This window comes from Lupinus angustifolius, chromosome LG06 (assembly GCF_001865875.1).
Source record: "Lupinus angustifolius cultivar Tanjil chromosome LG06, LupAngTanjil_v1.0, whole genome shotgun sequence".
In the NCBI taxonomy this organism is placed as follows: domain Eukaryota; kingdom Viridiplantae; phylum Streptophyta; class Magnoliopsida; order Fabales; family Fabaceae; genus Lupinus; species Lupinus angustifolius.
Window position 1 is genome coordinate 32,114,251 of NC_032014.1, and position 19,435 is coordinate 32,133,685.

The 19,435-nt window shown below is 32.1% G+C and overlaps 3 protein-coding genes across 5 annotated transcripts; 1 reads left to right on the top strand and 2 right to left on the bottom strand.

Moving 5' to 3' along the window:
* On the bottom strand, nucleotides 189–18,771 carry LOC109351292 (serine/threonine-protein kinase-like protein ACR4). The gene is made up of 3 exons (XM_019592726.1): nucleotides 18,766–18,771; nucleotides 17,224–17,229; nucleotides 189–3,104 (listed from the first exon to the last, which is right to left on the bottom strand). Exons 2-3 carry the CDS (start codon nucleotides 17,225–17,227, stop codon nucleotides 349–351), a joined length of 2,760 nt encoding a protein of 919 aa, XP_019448271.1. The 5' UTR covers nucleotides 17,228–17,229; nucleotides 18,766–18,771; the 3' UTR covers nucleotides 189–348.
* LOC109351293 lies at nucleotides 7,818–12,352 on the bottom strand. 3 transcript variants are annotated; one of them, XR_002108210.1, is made up of 6 exons: nucleotides 12,276–12,352; nucleotides 9,747–10,820; nucleotides 9,336–9,373; nucleotides 9,043–9,247; nucleotides 8,595–8,682; nucleotides 7,818–8,044 (listed from the first exon to the last, which is right to left on the bottom strand). XR_002108210.1 is itself a non-coding variant. In XM_019592727.1 (5 exons), exons 2-5 carry the CDS (start codon nucleotides 10,800–10,802, stop codon nucleotides 8,680–8,682), a joined length of 1,302 nt encoding a protein of 433 aa, XP_019448272.1. In that variant the 5' UTR covers nucleotides 10,803–10,820; nucleotides 12,276–12,352; the 3' UTR covers nucleotides 7,818–8,679. The 3 variants fall into 3 exon arrangements, 1 of the variants encoding a protein (XP_019448272.1); XR_002108209.1 differs by having other exon boundaries at nucleotides 8,543–8,682; XM_019592727.1 differs by having other exon boundaries at nucleotides 7,818–8,682.
* LOC109350620 (calmodulin-like protein 7) lies at nucleotides 17,250–17,570 on the top strand. Its single transcript, XM_019591845.1, has one exon. It carries the CDS (start codon nucleotides 17,250–17,252, stop codon nucleotides 17,568–17,570), a length of 321 nt encoding a protein of 106 aa, XP_019447390.1.

Consider the following 19,435-nt stretch of genomic DNA (forward strand, 5'->3'; position numbering starts at 1 on the left):
TAACATTGCATACAAACTAAGATTTTGAAACAATTTTCTTGATATAGAAACTAATTAATGTTAAGAGTTGCATTCATGATGATTATCAAAGTCTAATAAAAATAAATCTATGGTTTCTTGACATAGAAACTAATCAATGTCAGACTTACATTCATATAATGTCAGAGATGATGCAGTTCTAATAAAACAACTAACAAAAGTTGCATAAAATGCAATAGTCATCGCATTAGCGCAACGTTACGGCTGCATGCCTTGTGACATGAAGGTCATAGGTTCTAAGCCGTTTTTTCGCTCCTTAAATATCGAAATCTTAGTTTCCTCCAAAGCTGAATGAACATCAATGCATGATTAGAAATTGTGCTGCAAGAACAAGCTCTCTCTTGGAGAAGCAGGACCAATCTCTTCCTCAAGGCTTCTCAAAACATCACCACCACTACCACTAACTCCAACATTTGATCCAAAATTCCTTCCTTCTGATGCTGCTGCATTATTATTTTTACCATAAACTTCAACTTCTGAGCCTGAAGATTTTCTCCTTTGAGATGAAGTAACACTTGGAAAAGTTATCCAAGATGGTGCTCTAAACTCAAACCTTTGATCCTCACTTTCTGGCACATCAACTTCTGAATTTGCTGACCCTTTTGAAGACCTTTGAGATGGTTTCTTGTGAAGTCTGTTGCTTCCTAAAACTACCTCAGTTGGCAAAATTGGTTGATCAATGCAAGGACTACCCAATAATTGTGCTAGTGCTCTTTCCAATGCTGTTGTTACTTTTCCCATTGAAGGCCTATCTTTTCCTCTCATTCTCACACTCTTACATGCAACATTTGCAATCCTTTTCAAGGCCTCGATATCGGGTGGAGGTTTCAGAATTGGATCCAATATTGCAGGTATATCTCCTGATTTGATCAAAGGTACTGCCCATTCAACTATGTTCCCTTCTTCATATTGCATGTCAATGGCTTTTCGACCACTTAGGATCTCCAATAGTAGAACGCCGAAGCTGTATACATCGGACTTTGTTGTTAGATAATGAAGCCTATAGTATTCGGGATCGAGGTAACCGAGAGTACCAGCTGGTAGTTCTGCAAGTGGAGAGCTACTATCTGCAGGACCAAGCAATGATAAGCCGAAATCAGCGACCCTTGCATTGTGTTCTTCGTCAATGAGGATGTTTGAAGATTTTATGTCTCTATGGATCACTGGTGGACATGCATAGCCGTGCAAATATTCGATTCCGCGAGCAGCTTGGACTGCAATTGTTACCCTCCTGATCCAATCCAATTGCTCTTTCAAGTCCTTGTTTTTGCCATGTAGGTATTGATGCAAGGATCCATGAGCCATGTATTCATAAACTAGGAGTCTTTCTCCACCTTCTTCACAATAGCCTAGTAGGTTAAGCAAGTGAGCATGGTTCAACCTTGAGAGTAAATCAAGCTCAGTGTGAAACTCTTTCGAGTTTTTCGGCATGTTGGGAGAGGGAGACATTATGGCCCTTTTAACAGCAACAACAGTGCCATCTTTCAAAACTCCCTTGAACACACAAGAGAAACTTCCCTTCCCAACTATGGATTCTTCTTTGAATCCACCGGTTGCACTTTCGAGTTCCTCATATGTGAACATCTGTGCCCTCCTAATCTTTAACTCCTCCATGTCTGGCCTTATCTTGTTCTCATTTTGAAGTGAAGAACTCTTCTCCTTTGGCCTTGTTGTTGCCGAACACTTGCAATTTCTTAGCCTATATCTAACATACAAAACCGCCAATATAGATACAACACAAACTATGAAAAGTACAAAAACTATCTCAGCAACAATAATCGGCAACTGCTGAGACCAAATCCTTTCATTTTTCTTCTTCAAATCAGCAGAAGGAACAGGATTGGTATATAAAACCGAGCAATTGGAGAAGCATGCAGGTGAGGAACAAGCAGTACAATTATATTCACATACTCTATCAGAAGTCATGGTGCATTTACTTTTTCGATACATTTCGGACGGACAATCACTGCTGCAAGGTATGCAAAGATGAGAATCTGGTGAATTGCATAGACCCTTCTGCTGATCCATTTCATAGTAATCTGGAGGACATGGAGTAGACCTACACATTCTTGGTGATGCAGCAATTGGAAGAGAGGTAGGGAAATTAGTACCCCAACAAACCGGTCGAAGAGATTTCGCAGCAATTATTCCACAGGTAAAGTAGTTCCCAGCAGCAAGCTCAAACACCTTAATCTCACTAGGTGGTAGAGTACTTCCTCTTAAACTAGAGCCCCAACATATAACTCCATGATCATAGCTCTTAATACCACAAGCATGAAACTTTCCTCCTACTACAGAAAGCATAGAAACATTCGGAACCAAAGCAATATCACCTTGTCCTTGTCCTGAATGTATCAATGAAATCTCTTCCTCCATATTCAAACTCCTTCCCCAACAAAGAGTTTTAGAATTCACACCTTCTAAGATCCCACATACATGTAATCCACCACAAGCAACCTTCTGGAACCTATTGTCTTTCGGAATCTGATTAACAATACTTTTTCCACCAGGCTCATCACTCCAGCAAAACAAAGTCCTATTCTGAGAAAACAAGCCGCAATTGAATTCGGAACCGGATGAAATCGATTGAATCTGCCCATCAAACACATAGTTCTTGGTCATCTCATAGCCCCAACAATCAACAAAAGAAGTGTTCCTTTGCCTTCCCTTCAATGGTTTCCTCAATCCACAAACATGGTAATCACCAGCACTGATTTCTAGGTACTCAGCTCCTTTGATCATAGGTTGAGGCACACCCATCTGAATATGGCTACTACTACCCCAACAATAGGGTTGATTAGAACTCATTAGAAGCCCACAAACAAAGCCATCGCCAGCACTTAGACCGAAGAATTGTAAATGTGGCTGTGTTCCATAGATTATGGCTGAGTTTTTTCCATAACAGTTCACAGTATGAGACCCATCTGATTTCAATGCACAAACCACAGAACCTTGGTCACCATAAGAGGTAGCCATTAGAGACATGGAACCAAGACTTGAAACTAGAGACCACAAGTATGAGAAAACCATAAGCTCAAATACAAAACCCCATTGGTTCAAATTCAAAACATAAGTTAAGAATTGTGTAACTATGAACCCCATGATATTGAATCACTCTTAAAGTAGGAAAAGCTATAATCTTTATTGACTACTCAGCAAGAAACCCAGCTGAGAGTGCAGTTTAGAAATGAGTGCAAACGTTACAAACTTCATCTATTGAACCAAAACAACATAACCTCATGAAATTTCACAACTTTCATGGATAATCTATCAATGCAGGTTGAAGAGGCCAAAAAAATGGTGGGTATGCAAATTATGTAGCCAAATCAGACTCTTCCATTCTGGGTTTCTATGAACATCATTGGATCATATCTGTACATTTTCAATGCTTACAATAGAAAATTCCATGCATGATGCTGATTTAGAAAAAAAAAACTAGACCCATTCCAATGTTTTCAACACTTCCAGAATCAAAAAATGAACTTCAACTTGATAAAAAAAACTGAAAGTATAGCGAGTTAGCCACACTTTTTGTAAAAAAAAAAAGTTGATAGAAACTCTCACAATATTTTGAAGCTAGAAGATATATTTGAAGATTTGATATGCATAATTGTTTGAGAAAAGTGTTTGGTTTTGCAATGAAAGAAGGTGCATTAAATAAAACAAAAGTGGTACCTCTGAATAAGGGAAGGTGTAGGTGAATGCATTAAATGAAAAAGTTAATGGTATTTGATGTTTTCACACTGCAATACTCTGATTTTGGTTTCATGAAGAGAGGTATGAAGCATGGGAACAATATAAACATCACAACTATATATGATAATATGATATGATATTTGAGTCACTACTCCATTTGAATCCTTTATTTGGGTTGGTGTGTAGTTAATGAACTTTGTTTTCTAGCCATGCATCATTGCTTTATGTGACTGTTATGCATTTTATGACTCTTTTTAGCCACACGAAAATGTTTAATTCACACTAAAACATACACACCAATACCAATAATATGTTGGATTTATTGGTATAAGATCCTTAGATCCTAGAATGACTAAAAAATTTGGACTTTGATTCCTATAAATGACACATGTTGGAAAGGGCATTCCTATAAATTTGGACTTTGATTCCTATTGGTAATACCAAAACAAAACCATCAATATTCAATGTGTCTCCCATGTATTTCAAGAAAGGAAAAAATGTAGTTTTATATAATGTTACTTTATTATCTAACATTTATATTTAATATCATTTTATCTAAAAATTAATGGGGTATGATATAATAATTATTATAAATTTTTACATATATAAATATTACGATATTTAAGAAATGGGTATAAGAACAAATATGTGAGAGATATAGTGATAAATATATAGCATATTAGATATCATATTAAATTTTGGTATAAGAGTTGTTTAGAGATAAGATATAACTTTTTTTCTAGCCTTGCTTTACAAATTGAGATTAATATCTATATATATAGACAATAATAGATGATATATTGAGAGATTAAAAATTCTAATTCTATAGGTAGATAGATATTATGTTATATATTAAACTCTTAAAATTGTAATATTAAGTTATGAAAATATTTTTATCTAATGTTAAAAGGTAAGAATAAAATATATTAAATAAAGTTAAGCATTCAATGCATTAATAAATAAATAAATCATTTAATTTTTTTAATGTTCTAAATTAAATTATTAAGAAATATTTTTTATGCTTTATCAATTTAAATATTTCTCTGATTTCAAAGACTAATATGTCAAAGTATGGTGTGTTCAAATGCTTAAGCAAATTCTTAGATATTTTATATACATATAAATTTAACTTCAAACTTAGAATGTGATAGGAGTTATGAATAACACATATTAATTCAGTGCAAAAAAAAAATCACTATTGATCTATATATTTAAAAATGTTTGTTTTTGTAGAAATTACTTTAAGTAGCGGGTAGAAAATTAACACGCCTGGAGTTTGAATTTTTACAAACAAAAACTGAAGTTTGGTAAATAAAATCAAGTTATTATTGAAGTTATTAAGTCAAACAAATATCCCCTCTTATCTAGATTATAAGTTAAAAATATCATTATTTTTTGCATTAAATATAAGAAAATTTAACGAATTTTAAAATTTTTACTTGAAATAATTTCACATATATCACATGGTCAATAGTAATTATAATTATTTGTATAGTTTTTATTAAATTAAAATAATTAATTCACTTTTAATTAATTTCCTTCATACATGTAGAATTATTTAAATTCTTTATAAAAGAGACCAGAGAATAGTCAATTAGTTTATTTAACCAAAATTAATAATCTTATTTGATTAGTATGATTTTTTTTTTAAAAGTCTCTTATTAATAAACCACTAATTTAAGGTAACATATAACTTACACCTCTGATTTATAAATCATTTTATATTAATTTAAGTATAAATCATATATAACTCAATTTGACTGGAGCTCTTAGACTTGGTTGATGGATAATGAGTTAGTTGAGATGAACCTCGAGCTTTCAAATCTCATAGAAAATGTAATTAATTGAACACACATTGCACCAAAAAAGGAGCACCAATACCAAACATCCCAAATATATTGTCACATATATTTTTTTTTTTACTATCAAAGTATTTTGGGATTATCACTTTCGGGGTTCATGGTGAACCCTTCCAACAAGTGTCATTCACAAAAATCGAACTCTCAACCTTAAAAATCTAGTAGAGTTTTACATTACTAGATCAATGTCTTATTGATATATATATATATATATATATATATATGTATATATATATATATAATATAGTATTACCTTCAAACTTGATTTGCATTGTGTCTATCCCTATAAAGATTGAGATAAACACTATTTCCCAATTAGTTTATAGACTATAGTTTCCTCACTCGGGTTGATACACTAATTCTAGAAAATTACCCTTTTATCATAATAAGATTGAAAAACAATAAAACCAAATTTGACTTTAAGAATTTGGGGGTCTTCAATAAGCAATTAATCTTGAAGATCGAGTTAACTTGTCTTCAAGCTTCACAAATCGTATATGGGGTCATATCTTACTAGAATAATATAGATATTTATTTATGTTGAGTAAAAAGGTTTAAAATAAATAATTGTTAGTTACCCAATGGAAACAAAAAGTCAAATAATGCATTAATCACTCCCTTTGAAGTGGATGGTTCTCTGTCCACAAGTGCACATAGGTTTGATATATACGATTTTTTTAAAGAGTTATTTTAGAGTGAGTTTGATTTGGGTTATTTTTTTAAGATTAATGCTTTTATTTTGAAAATAAATGTTTTTTGTTTGGTTTGACTTTTGGAAAAACAAGTATAAAAAACTTCCTCATTCCCTACTCAATTAGTTTGCTTAATATTTATACATATATAATTAAAATTTTCAAAATATTTACACTATTTAGTAATTATATGTTAATATAAGATGCTTGCTTTATATAAAATTATCACTTTTGCACAACACAATTTTTTTATTTAAATAATCTAACTATAATAGCTTAATAATACATAAATAAAGAAAAAAATATATAGATATAAACTAAAGTTTTAAAAATACGATATATATATATATATAATTTATTATTAGTGATAACGATATGTTTAATTGAGAAGAGGAGAATACTAAATTTCAGACTTAAAAGAGAATAAAATATTTGTATATAAGAAAATTTAAAATTAAATAATAATGATATGATAAACCAAATTAAAATAAAAAGCATAAAATTTAGAAATTTTTATGTTCCAATAAAAAAATTGGAGTTGGTAACTAGTAATCATTCCAAATTTGTTTTTGGTAAAATATAGTTTTTATTCAATGATTAGTACATTGATTTTGAATGTTGAACAGCAATGCTAGTTCCATATTTATCCTATGGCAAATTGATGGTTCTATTCAATAAGCACTAAAGAAACACTGTTTTGATAAATTCTTTTTCCATATCATATAATAAAAACATGCACCAAATCATGGAAGCAAGAGTAGCTAAAATTAAAATCATTGCTAAGCATAATATATATTTATATACCAACAAATTATGTTATGGCAATAGAAAATGACTTATAAGAGTTTGAGTAATGAATGTCATTGCTTCCCATGTGTTACTATTCTAGCAAAATCTCTATTAAATAGAAAGAACTTAGCTGAAAGGAACTACTTGAAATTAAGGAAACAAATATTTCCATATAAGTCAATGAAAACAAGAAGCCTTCACCTCCCTCCTAATAAAGAGAAAAGGTACAACATTTTTGGGGAAGAACATCCTTATTGGTTTAAATATTTTAATTTTCTTTGCATCTATTTGCGAGTTTATTTTTCGAGAAAAAGAAAATTTTGATAGTCAACTCACAAATATATCTATAGTGAGAGTATATCTTTTGTCCCAAAATATGTAAACATATACCCTTGTTTCTCATTTGTCAGAAAATGTAAAGTTAATATATATAATTCATATTTTATTTTCTGACCAATGAGAAACAAAAGGTACATGAAGTGATATACATTTTGGGATTAGTTTATTATAAAGTGGGTTAAATGTGAAAAGAAAGAATTAAGGGTACCCCAAATGGACATACTTTTTTATGCATGAAGGGTACCCCAAATGGACATACTTTTTTATGCATGAAGGGTACCTCACCTAAAAGCAGAAAACTATATATTTTCAAGATAGAGAGATTACTAGAGTAAAATTTGTTTCTGTCAACAAAGCTTTTTTACACACACTACATTATTGAACCTAATACACAAACAATAAATTTGGAAATATTGGAAACCAATATAAGTAACTTTAATGGTAAGTAATAAGAGCTACGATAAAAAAAACATTGTCTCAAAGCCCAGTACACATTAAAACCAGAACAATGATTTCTATAATTTGCTTAATACCAAAATTAGAAACAACTTTATGGCTGTCTTGATAGGTATTTAATTGATATCTACTACCTTTCTGCAAGTATAATTCTTCCTAAAAGCATAAAGCAACCTGCAGCAAATAAACATGATTAACATAATCATCTTAAATATTACAACAACAACGACAACGACGACAACAATGACCTGTCTGTGTGTGCTTGATGCTATACATAGCTAGTCCTAAACCCGAATAAAAGGTGAAGGTTGTGTTAGGCAGTTGATAGTAAATGTAAAACTTTGTCGAATCTCTATGAATCATCTTAAATATTAATTAATGTAATTGGACATTTTGGGCCAGATAGCCTCAGGATATAGTCCTGATGCAGAAAACTAAGCTGCCAAACAAGATTAAGAGCAGCAACAAAAAACAAATTTTGGGAACTGCATGTTATGTATATTAATTTCTAATTTCTGATCTACATGCTTCAAAAATGTGATCACATGAAAGACAAAATTTCGAAGTGATTATTTGCTTATATTCATTCAAGTCCAACCCAGGAGAATTAAGTTGTTGGTGTAAAGATAGATTAGAATTGCAAGTTATGAGATAAAAGTTAAAGTTCATTACCTATCTCACTAGTACTCATGCTTCTCAAACCATATGAGTTGGTATTTCATACCTAGTAAATTTCATTCCTTCACTTTGGGTTCATTGAAAAAATCTGGAACTAATGCCTCCAATGTAGTGAAAAGCACCTCATGGAATTACTGGACCATAGAAAATAAAATCATAAAAATGTGGTAGAATCAAATAAATAGAATAGAACTTTTCAATCACTCTGTAGCATTTTGAAGGCTTTTGAGTAGTAACAGCAATTGTGAAACACTTCAGTTGAGGTTTAAATTTGGAAATATAAAATACAAAACAAAAACCAGTTCATACTTCATAAATCTACATGTTATTTAAAACATTAGGAAAACATTTTACTTGAGTGTTGTAGATGTTAAACCATTCTTCTCATCACAATAGTAATAAATAGTTGAATATGATTACTACTTAAGTTTGGTTATTCATTTACATAATTCAACTTATCAAGGTAATAATACATCAGAAGAATGTCAGTGTACCTTGGAGATTAGCCGCATGGATCTTCTACGCTGACCTATCATAGCGACGTTTTTCATGCTTCTTAAATTTTTTGATGGAGGATTATCACTGGAAAGTTGAACCACAGGGTCTCTGTGTTTCTTCTTTCTATTAAGTTTCACTTTAGAGTCCTGATTATCAATCTCTAGGCCAGACTTCTTAATTGGGTCATCAAATTGCGAGCATCTGAAAGAAGTGCGGTACGAATATGCTTAAATCACTTATATATAGAAGGTTAAATAACATTAAAAATGTTACTAAGAACAGTATTTACTCTGAACTCTCTCTTCTACTAACAATCTTTCCCAGATCCTGAAAACAACATGATATTTTATTTACTTAACACAAGTGAATTGACAAAGACGAAGACAAATATTACGCATATATGGCAGCCAGCAAATAATGACATGATAAATAGGACAAAAACACTAATAAACCCACAATGAAAATTATACAAATTTTAGTAATAAGAACATTGCTGCTGATTTGAAAATCTGAAGTCTTCAAGAAGTATAATGATTTAGGAATCAACATTTAATAATAATAAGAATCATATAAATGCAAAAATGAGAATAATTTTACATTCTTATACTTATTTAAACTGATCATCAAATCAGAAGTTTTTAATAATTTAGCAACATGAAACTTAATGTATCGGCATGAAAAATTGTATATATGTACATACCTCTCTTGAATTGACTAGACCAGTCTGTTCTGCATCTAAAGTGTTCTTAGGATCACTTAGATCCAGGATTCCATCATTTTCACAGAGTGGAAGTGATGCATACTTATGCCAACTTGCAACTTCTGAAATTTGCAGCTCCACAGAACCACTTAACGAAGCTCCAGGATACACCGCAGCAGGGTTCACAGAGCATGGACCATTTACCATAACACAATCCTCAGAAATTTCATCATCAGGCTTCAAATTTTGGCACTTTATTCGGTCAGGATCTGACGGTGAGTTGCCAACCGAACCACACGGTGACTTGAAGAATGGAGTATCAGTAGCATATGAATCACAGATTTTCGTAGATAAAGCTTTAGCACAAGATTCAGAGCCAGATATATAATTGTTTGCCGCGCCACAATTAACTTCAGCTGAGACAACTGATCTATGTTCCTTTGAATTATCTGCTACATTCACAGTCAGTGCTGAGACAGCTGATTCATTTTCCTTGACATTATCAGCCACATTTACGGTCTTGCTGTTTGGAGTTAATGAATCATATATTAAAGGACTTGCTCCTTTATTGAGTTGATCTAACCCTGTAGCATCATCTTTTGCCATTTTCAAGCTTGATGAAGACTTGATCTGTCTAGTATGATGATCATCAATTTGGTCACAATTTGTTTTCGATAAAAGGGAACTTTTCCCTTGTGTCGAACTATCCCCTAAATAACTGAGTTCCTGCCGAAGACTCCTGGAATCTTTCCTGTTAACATCCGTGCTTGTGCAAACCTCATTTCTCAACTTGTTAACCCAATCTGAAGGGGAAGAATTTAAATCAACACACAGATTAATTCCCTCATTGTTCCAAACAAAGAACTCAATAGAACGAGGAGGAGCTTCGGTAGTTACTTCTATTGAAGAAGCAAAATCTTGCTCAGATGCAACAATTTCTATAGCTCCAAAGTTATTTTGGTCAAATTTTGGCACATTGCAGCCTCTTGTATTTCCGGGATGGATATTAGAGCTTCTTCCAGGCAATTTGTTCTTCTTCGAGGCTCCATGAGACATTGTATCCCCAAGGCCCTCCTGCATGTGACCGACATCATTACATAAGCTCACATTTCAAAGGACTGTACCAAGATAACAAAACATACAATTAAAGATGATTAACTCAGTATTCGATCATTTTCTCCCCATTGAATGCATATATATTTGGTGATAGTCGCGATATGCCAATATGTACTGTTCAATCCATATTATGAATTAGATACCATGCATAGTTTACAGATCCTAGAAACAACTTATCTACTTGCGGGTAATGCTGCATACATATACCCTGCTCAGACCCCACTAAGTGGGAGCCTCGTGCACTGGGCACTCTTCTTACGTAGTTTTCAGATTCCAAACAATCATGTAAACCAAATATGTATGATAATTATATTATCTTACTTGTGAGACAAAAGATTATCACAGTCCAAATATATGCCAAAGAACAACTCCATCACTTTGTATGAATTCCTCATGGTATTTAAAAAAGAAGGAAACAACATTACCGATTGCCGATTTCGAATATGAAATTTGAATAGCAAACATAGAAGGTAACCAGTAAATGCTAAACAACTTGTGATGGGATCAATTATGTAGGAAGTGAATGCATACATGACATATCCCTAGCCAAGAAATAAAATCTTCAAATATGTTAAACACTTACTACAATTTCATGTGTTATAAATACAAAGAAATAGGGGTGAACATGAGTTGGGTTGGATGAGGTAAGGTTTCTCCCTTACCTGACCCTAAATGTTGGTCGGGTTACTTTTTGAACCGAATACGACCCTAGACATGAAGGCTAATCTAACTCTAAATGTCAATTGGACCAACTTTTGAACCTGATGCTGACCCTAGACCCGACTAAATATAATGGATAACCTTTTAGATGAAGTTTTATTAATATTATTTATTATTATGGATATATAATTTGACATGTGAAATAATATATCTAAATGTTCAAAGAGATATCATTACTCTATATACAATTGAATAAACACATATAAACATGATGAATGAGTATAGGGCGGGTTGGACAGGATCATGATTATCCTTATCTGACCCTAAATAATGGTCATAATCTGCTTTTTGAACTCGTACCCAACTCTAGACCCCATGAAACCCGACCATATTTAAGTTTCATCATGATCGGGCCAAACCGAAAGATTTGGTAGGGTGGAGTGCTGCTCACCCATACAAAGAAACAAGTAGTGCACATGGTCTAAATCATAAGTAATAATTAAATTTTAACTTAAATATATTTTTATGACTGATCACAAACACATGACACATGGAGTGGCACAAACTATATCACATGTGCTCCCCTATATGGGTATGTCATCCAAATGTATGTATCTGAGATGAAGTCTACTCTTCTGCTCCCAATTCCGTCGAGTATTTGTTGCAAAAAGAATGGGTTTGGAGTAAAAAAATAGAAATGTAATTGAAATGTTGAATAAGAATGGAATGAGTAAGGAGGATGAGAAACACTACCTGATGATGAGAAATGTGAGTGTGACCCAAAATTGGAAATAGTGAGAAACTTTAGTTTATAAGTACACAGCATGGAGCATGAGGAAAGGGCCTCACATTGTATTTTTTTTTTTTTAATTTTGTTATACTATGAAATATATATTATAGAGTATAATATGCGGAGGAGGATCTGTTTACATCTAGTTTAAGTTATATTCAATCTTAATCATTCACTTTCTTAAGTTCAAAATTATCTGCTACATTCACAGTCAGTGCTGAGACAGCTGATTCATTTTCCTTGACATTATCAGCCACATTTACGGTCTTGCTGTTTGGAGTTAATGAATCATATATTAAAGGACTTGCTCCTTTATTGAGTTGATCTAACCCTGTAGCATCATCTTTTGCCATTTTCAAGCTTGATGAAGACTTGATCTGTCTAGTATGATGATCATCAATTTGGTCACAATTTGTTTTCGATAAAAGGGAACTTTTCCCTTGTGTCGAACTATCCCCTAAATAACTGAGTTCCTGCCGAAGACTCCTGGAATCTTTCCTGTTAACATCCGTGCTTGTGCAAACCTCATTTCTCAACTTGTTAACCCAATCTGAAGGGGAAGAATTTAAATCAACACACAGATTAATTCCCTCATTGTTCCAAACAAAGAACTCAATAGAACGAGGAGGAGCTTCGGTAGTTACTTCTATTGAAGAAGCAAAATCTTGCTCAGATGCAACAATTTCTATAGCTCCAAAGTTATTTTGGTCAAATTTTGGCACATTGCAGCCTCTTGTATTTCCGGGATGGATATTAGAGCTTCTTCCAGGCAATTTGTTCTTCTTCGAGGCTCCATGAGACATTGTATCCCCAAGGCCCTCCTGCATGTGACCGACATCATTACATAAGCTCACATTTCAAAGGACTGTACCAAGATAACAAAACATACAATTAAAGATGATTAACTCAGTATTCGATCATTTTCTCCCCATTGAATGCATATATATTTGGTGATAGTCGCGATATGCCAATATGTACTGTTCAATCCATATTATGAATTAGATACCATGCATAGTTTACAGATCCTAGAAACAACTTATCTACTTGCGGGTAATGCTGCATACATATACCCTGCTCAGACCCCACTAAGTGGGAGCCTCGTGCACTGGGCACTCTTCTTACGTAGTTTTCAGATTCCAAACAATCATGTAAACCAAATATGTATGATAATTATATTATCTTACTTGTGAGACAAAAGATTATCACAGTCCAAATATATGCCAAAGAACAACTCCATCACTTTGTATGAATTCCTCATGGTATTTAAAAAAGAAGGAAACAACATTACCGATTGCCGATTTCGAATATGAAATTTGAATAGCAAACATAGAAGGTAACCAGTAAATGCTAAACAACTTGTGATGGGATCAATTATGTAGGAAGTGAATGCATACATGACATATCCCTAGCCAAGAAATAAAATCTTCAAATATGTTAAACACTTACTACAATTTCATGTGTTATAAATACAAAGAAATAGGGGTGAACATGAGTTGGGTTGGATGAGGTAAGGTTTCTCCCTTACCTGACCCTAAATGTTGGTCGGGTTACTTTTTGAACCGAATACGACCCTAGACATGAAGGCTAATCTAACTCTAAATGTCAATTGGACCAACTTTTGAACCTGATGCTGACCCTAGACCCGACTAAATATAATGGATAACCTTTTAGATGAAGTTTTATTAATATTATTTATTATTATGGATATATAATTTGACATGTGAAATAATATATCTAAATGTTCAAAGAGATATCATTACTCTATATACAATTGAATAAACACATATAAACATGATGAATGAGTATAGGGCGGGTTGGACAGGATCATGATTATCCTTATCTGACCCTAAATAATGGTCATAATCTGCTTTTTGAACTCGTACCCAACTCTAGACCCCATGAAACCCGACCATATTTAAGTTTCATCATGATCGGGCCAAACCGAAAGATTTGGTAGGGTGGAGTGCTGCTCACCCATACAAAGAAACAAGTAGTGCACATGGTCTAAATCATAAGTAATAATTAAATTTTAACTTAAATATATTTTTATGACTGATCACAAACACATGACACATGGAGTGGCACAAACTATATCACATGTGCTCCCCTATATGGGTATGTCATCCAAATGTATGTATCTGAGATGAAGTCTACTCTTCTGCTCCCAATTCCGTCGAGTATTTGTTGCAAAAAGAATGGGTTTGGAGTAAAAAAATAGAAATGTAATTGAAATGTTGAATAAGAATGGAATGAGTAAGGAGGATGAGAAACACTACCTGATGATGAGAAATGTGAGTGTGACCCAAAATTGGAAATAGTGAGAAACTTTAGTTTATAAGTACACAGCATGGAGCATGAGGAAAGGGCCTCACATTGTATTTTTTTTTTTTTAATTTTGTTATACTATGAAATATATATTATAGAGTATAATATGCGGAGGAGGATCTGTTTACATCTAGTTTAAGTTATATTCAATCTTAATCATTCACTTTCTTAAGTTCAACAACGGATCAAATGAGTGAAACTTAAAAGTTATTTAAGATTTCTCTTTTTCTCTCTCATCATTTATTTCATTCACTCATTTGGTCGGTTGGATTTAAGAAAATGAATGACTGAGAATCTGATATTAAGTGTGACTAATGTAACTTAAATTGGGTGTAAATGGACTTTCCTCTTTTTTTTTTATATATTATACAAAGGTAAATTAATGTGGTTATAACTTAAATGTATTATATATTTGTGATTGCATAATCTGATATTTAATTATGATTTATTTTTTAGAAAAATACAAATTAATGACGAATAATATATTATATTCAATATTTGGTGTGTATAATTTTTTTATAGGTAAATAGATATTACATTCATATTATATACATGTATCAAAATTTAGTTTACAATGTAATATTTATATATGTATTGTTGGTGTAAATATTTATACACATTAATTTCATCATCCAACAAACATTTGCTTACTTTTTGAAGAAATTGATAATTAAATATGGATGGTAAATTATAGTGATTAAAACTCATACACTATTTTCTTTAATTAAGAGAAAAATATATGGACGGAAAGTATATGAGTTTTATATATTATTATTACATCATTCATCTTATAAATTTAATCATCATTAATAGTTTAAAAAATAGTAAGCAATCCAAATAAATCACAAAACAATATAATAATTATATATAAATTTTTTAACTAAAGAATATATAGAAATTAGACCCTTAATTTAATGAGCTCTCATTTAACCGAGATTTAATCATATGGTAATGCCGGCCATTGAGCAAATCCAACTGTCTCACCCAACTTACAGCATAATAAAATGCAGGCCAATACCCCTCATTCATTATTTATTAGTCAACAAATAATATATTTTCTTCCAAATTTTTCTATACTATAAAGTATAAACTATGGACTTTTGACATATCTTATTTTTTCTAGTGTTATAAGAGAATATGTAGAATAATTTTATATAAGAATATATGGTTACTATTTTAGCAATTTTCAACTCTCCATTCTCCAACCTCTTTCTCTCAAATCAGTCATTAAGACCTTACTAATAAATTGTTTTGGTTTAGTAGTATAAGATTTTACTAGATCTTTAGAATGAACGAACAATACAATTTAAGATTCGATTCCTAAAAATGAAATTTGTCATTCGCTCTTTATCTCACACCCACCTATATCATTTTACTGCAAGTATACCCCTTTGCAAAACTAATTACATAAACATAGGGAAAATAATATAAGATAAACAATTAAATTGTATTTAATAAATTGATTTACATCTAGTACCTCAAAGAGTGGGAGGGTCACATGGCACAAAGTTTATTATATACACCCACATTAACATTAACGGTGAAAAAAATTTACTAACACTTCATCCATCATTAATATAGAAATGTATCATCTACTAGTATTTTTTAAATTAAAATAAGAAAAAAAGATGTATACATGTGTATAAATATTTAACTATTATTAACTTTTCAAAAAAAATAATCCAAATAAATAGTAAACGATAGAATATATGTATAAATTATTACACTATCGGTGTATATATTTTAATAAACATTGTATAGCCGTATAGATATTAAACATAATAATTAAATAACTGCAAAACAATTATTTAATGTAAACGCGTCTTTGGAACAACCAATGATAATGGTGGCCATTATAATAAGTATTAAACCATCCAAATACGCGTAAAAGTTAAAGGCCATCTTACTCTATATCATTATATCAATCATACTATCAACATTGTATTGATTTAATAGTTTAAGGTCTTATTATATTTTAAGAATGACTAAAAATTTAATAATCCGATTTTTAAAAATGACATTTATTAAGTGTCACTTATCATAAAAAAGATTAGTTACTTATTCATATGATAAGAAGTACCTTACAAAAAAAATTATATCAATCATATTTTTTCTTAGATAAATAATTACACAACCCAACAAAGAAAAAAATGAATAAATAAAGGTCCACTACTTTAATTTCTCAACCCAACTACTTCCCTTAATTAGATCCCAACAAAATTTCTCCATATATAGTTATAGTATGCAACAAACAAACACCACAAATTATTTGTCTAACTCTTCTAATACCAACTATTTTCTTAGGATTTTCCTTCTTTACAACCTTCTTAATTCATTCCTTTTGAGTTTGGTCCCTAAGAAACTAAGAGCCTTCCTCCCCGGCTCTTAGTTTCCCCTCCAAAACAATCTCATCGTATTCATCTTCATTATCATCATCGTCATTTTTGTCATTAAGGGGTCGTATTATTAAGATAATAACAATGGACCCTATTGAACTAAAGCGAATTTTTCAGCTCTTTGATCGGAATGGTGATGGCCGAATTACGATGAAGGAGCTAAATGATTCGTTAGAGAAGTTAAACATCTTCATACCTGATAACGAGTTAGCAAAAATGATCGAGAAGATTGATGTTAACCATGATGGTTGCGTAGACATTGATGAATTCGGTGAGTTGTATAAATCCATCATGGATGATCGCGATGAAGAGGAGGATATGAGGGAGGCATTCAACGTTTTCGACCAAAACGGCGATGGGTTCATATCCGTGGAAGAGTTGAGATCGGTTTTGTCGTCGCTAGGGTTGAAACAAGGAAGAACGGTTGAGGATTGCAAGAAGATGATCATGAAGGTTGATGTTGATGGAGATGGAATGGTGGATTATAAAGAGTTCAAGCAAATGATGAAAGGTGGTGGCTTTAGTGCTCTAAGTTAACAACCAATGCATGTCATTTCTCATTTCATGCAATCACAAAATGTTTTGGTTTGGGTTAAGATCAAGAACAAAACTTCCTTAAAATTTCAGTGTTTGTGGCACTTTTCTCCGATAAACTATGACATGTTTCTTACTTTTGTTTAAGTATCTTAAGAAAATGATATACATATGAAGTTTTTATTGGAGAATACTGTCATAAACACCACCTAAGTTTTTTTATCCTAAGTTTAATTCCCACCTTGTAAATAAGTTGGGGAACTTAGGATGCAGATGAAAATGAATGACATGACACCCCATCTCATCTACTTATGTAACTTATGTGCCTTGTATTTAACATGTATGGCATGTTATTTGACATGTCTCTTCTAGGAGGCACAAGATCATGTGTTCAGATCTTGGAAACAATATCTTCGTTTCCGAGGATAAAACCTTATATGTCTATCCTTCGTGGACACGACTAGGTGGCTAATTAACACAATAAAATAGATGAGATGAGAACTGTAATACTTGTTCTTTTTTTGTTGGGGGGAGTTGATGGGAAGGGGAGGATATTAGTACTGCTATGTTATGTGCTTGTAACTTATAATTTTGTGGGGCCAAAAAAGTTGATTCTGTTTCCACTCAGTAAAACTCTGTTTTGGTGCTTTTTGTTGAATTTTGATATCCCCATTTCCATCAATTTATTTGTTTGTATCAATATCAGGTATATTTTGTTCATCCATTCAGAACTGAAAAAGAAAACAATGTTATACCTATCTCTAGCCTTAACCACCATTTTAAGACTATAGCTGTTGTGACACATGCTTAATGTTATAAAACCTTTGAGACATCCACTTAAGAGTGGTAATGTGATATGACTCAAATTAATTAATTATTATATGACAGTTTTCCTAATACAAAAGAATCAGTAATGACATATTTAGAAAGTGTATTAGCCATGTTAAATGTTGGAGCCTTGTACATTATGAGTCAGATTCCTTCATCTTGAATCTCCGTTACTAGAGAGGACAATTATGTGAAAAAACATAAAAAAACTAAATAAGAATAATATTTGTATCCTTTAATTTACATTGAGATACATTTTTACCCTTAAAAATATACTAAAAATAGAATTGTTCTCTCGAGTAATGGAGATGAGACAGGTCAAATAATCCTTGTCACTTATTGCAAATTCTGTTAGCAAGATGAACATAACAAAGCCTCAGGAAAAAAAAACAATGGTTTATGTACATCCATGATGAAGGAAAGAAGAAAATATCTTCATGCAAAGCTTTGTAAGCAGTTTACCATAATTCTTATGTTACCATAGATCCTCTCTTCCTACAATTATTTTGACCAAGTTCCAAGCTATACCCATTGTTTAACATAAACAAGATAATAATTCCTTAACCCTTGAGTCCATTGTCTTTTAAGTGATCTATTGTACTATAAGACAATGTAATAAAAACACTTGTAAGCACTACAATATTGTAGTGAAAAAATTGGAAGGATGTTACATGGATAAGGGTCGGAGGGTGAGCTTGACACAACGGTAAAGTTGTTGTCTAGTAAACATGATATCACGAATTCAAATCCTGGAAATAGTCTCTATGCTTGTAAGGGTAAGGTTGCATACAAATATTCTCCCAGATCCCACTAAATGGGAGCCTCGTGTACTGGACTGCCCTTTTTTCATGGATAAGGCTCTTCTAAAGTGAGTTTGCTTATAAACTAAACAAGTAAGGATACATGCAACCCTAATCTAACAGTGCATAAAAACATCAGGCCATTAAATGGTCAACTGATAGAAACATTACATTTTCCATCTCATGGGTAGGAGGTTGTGAAATATTGGATTCTTGTGTTATGTCATATGAATATTGAAA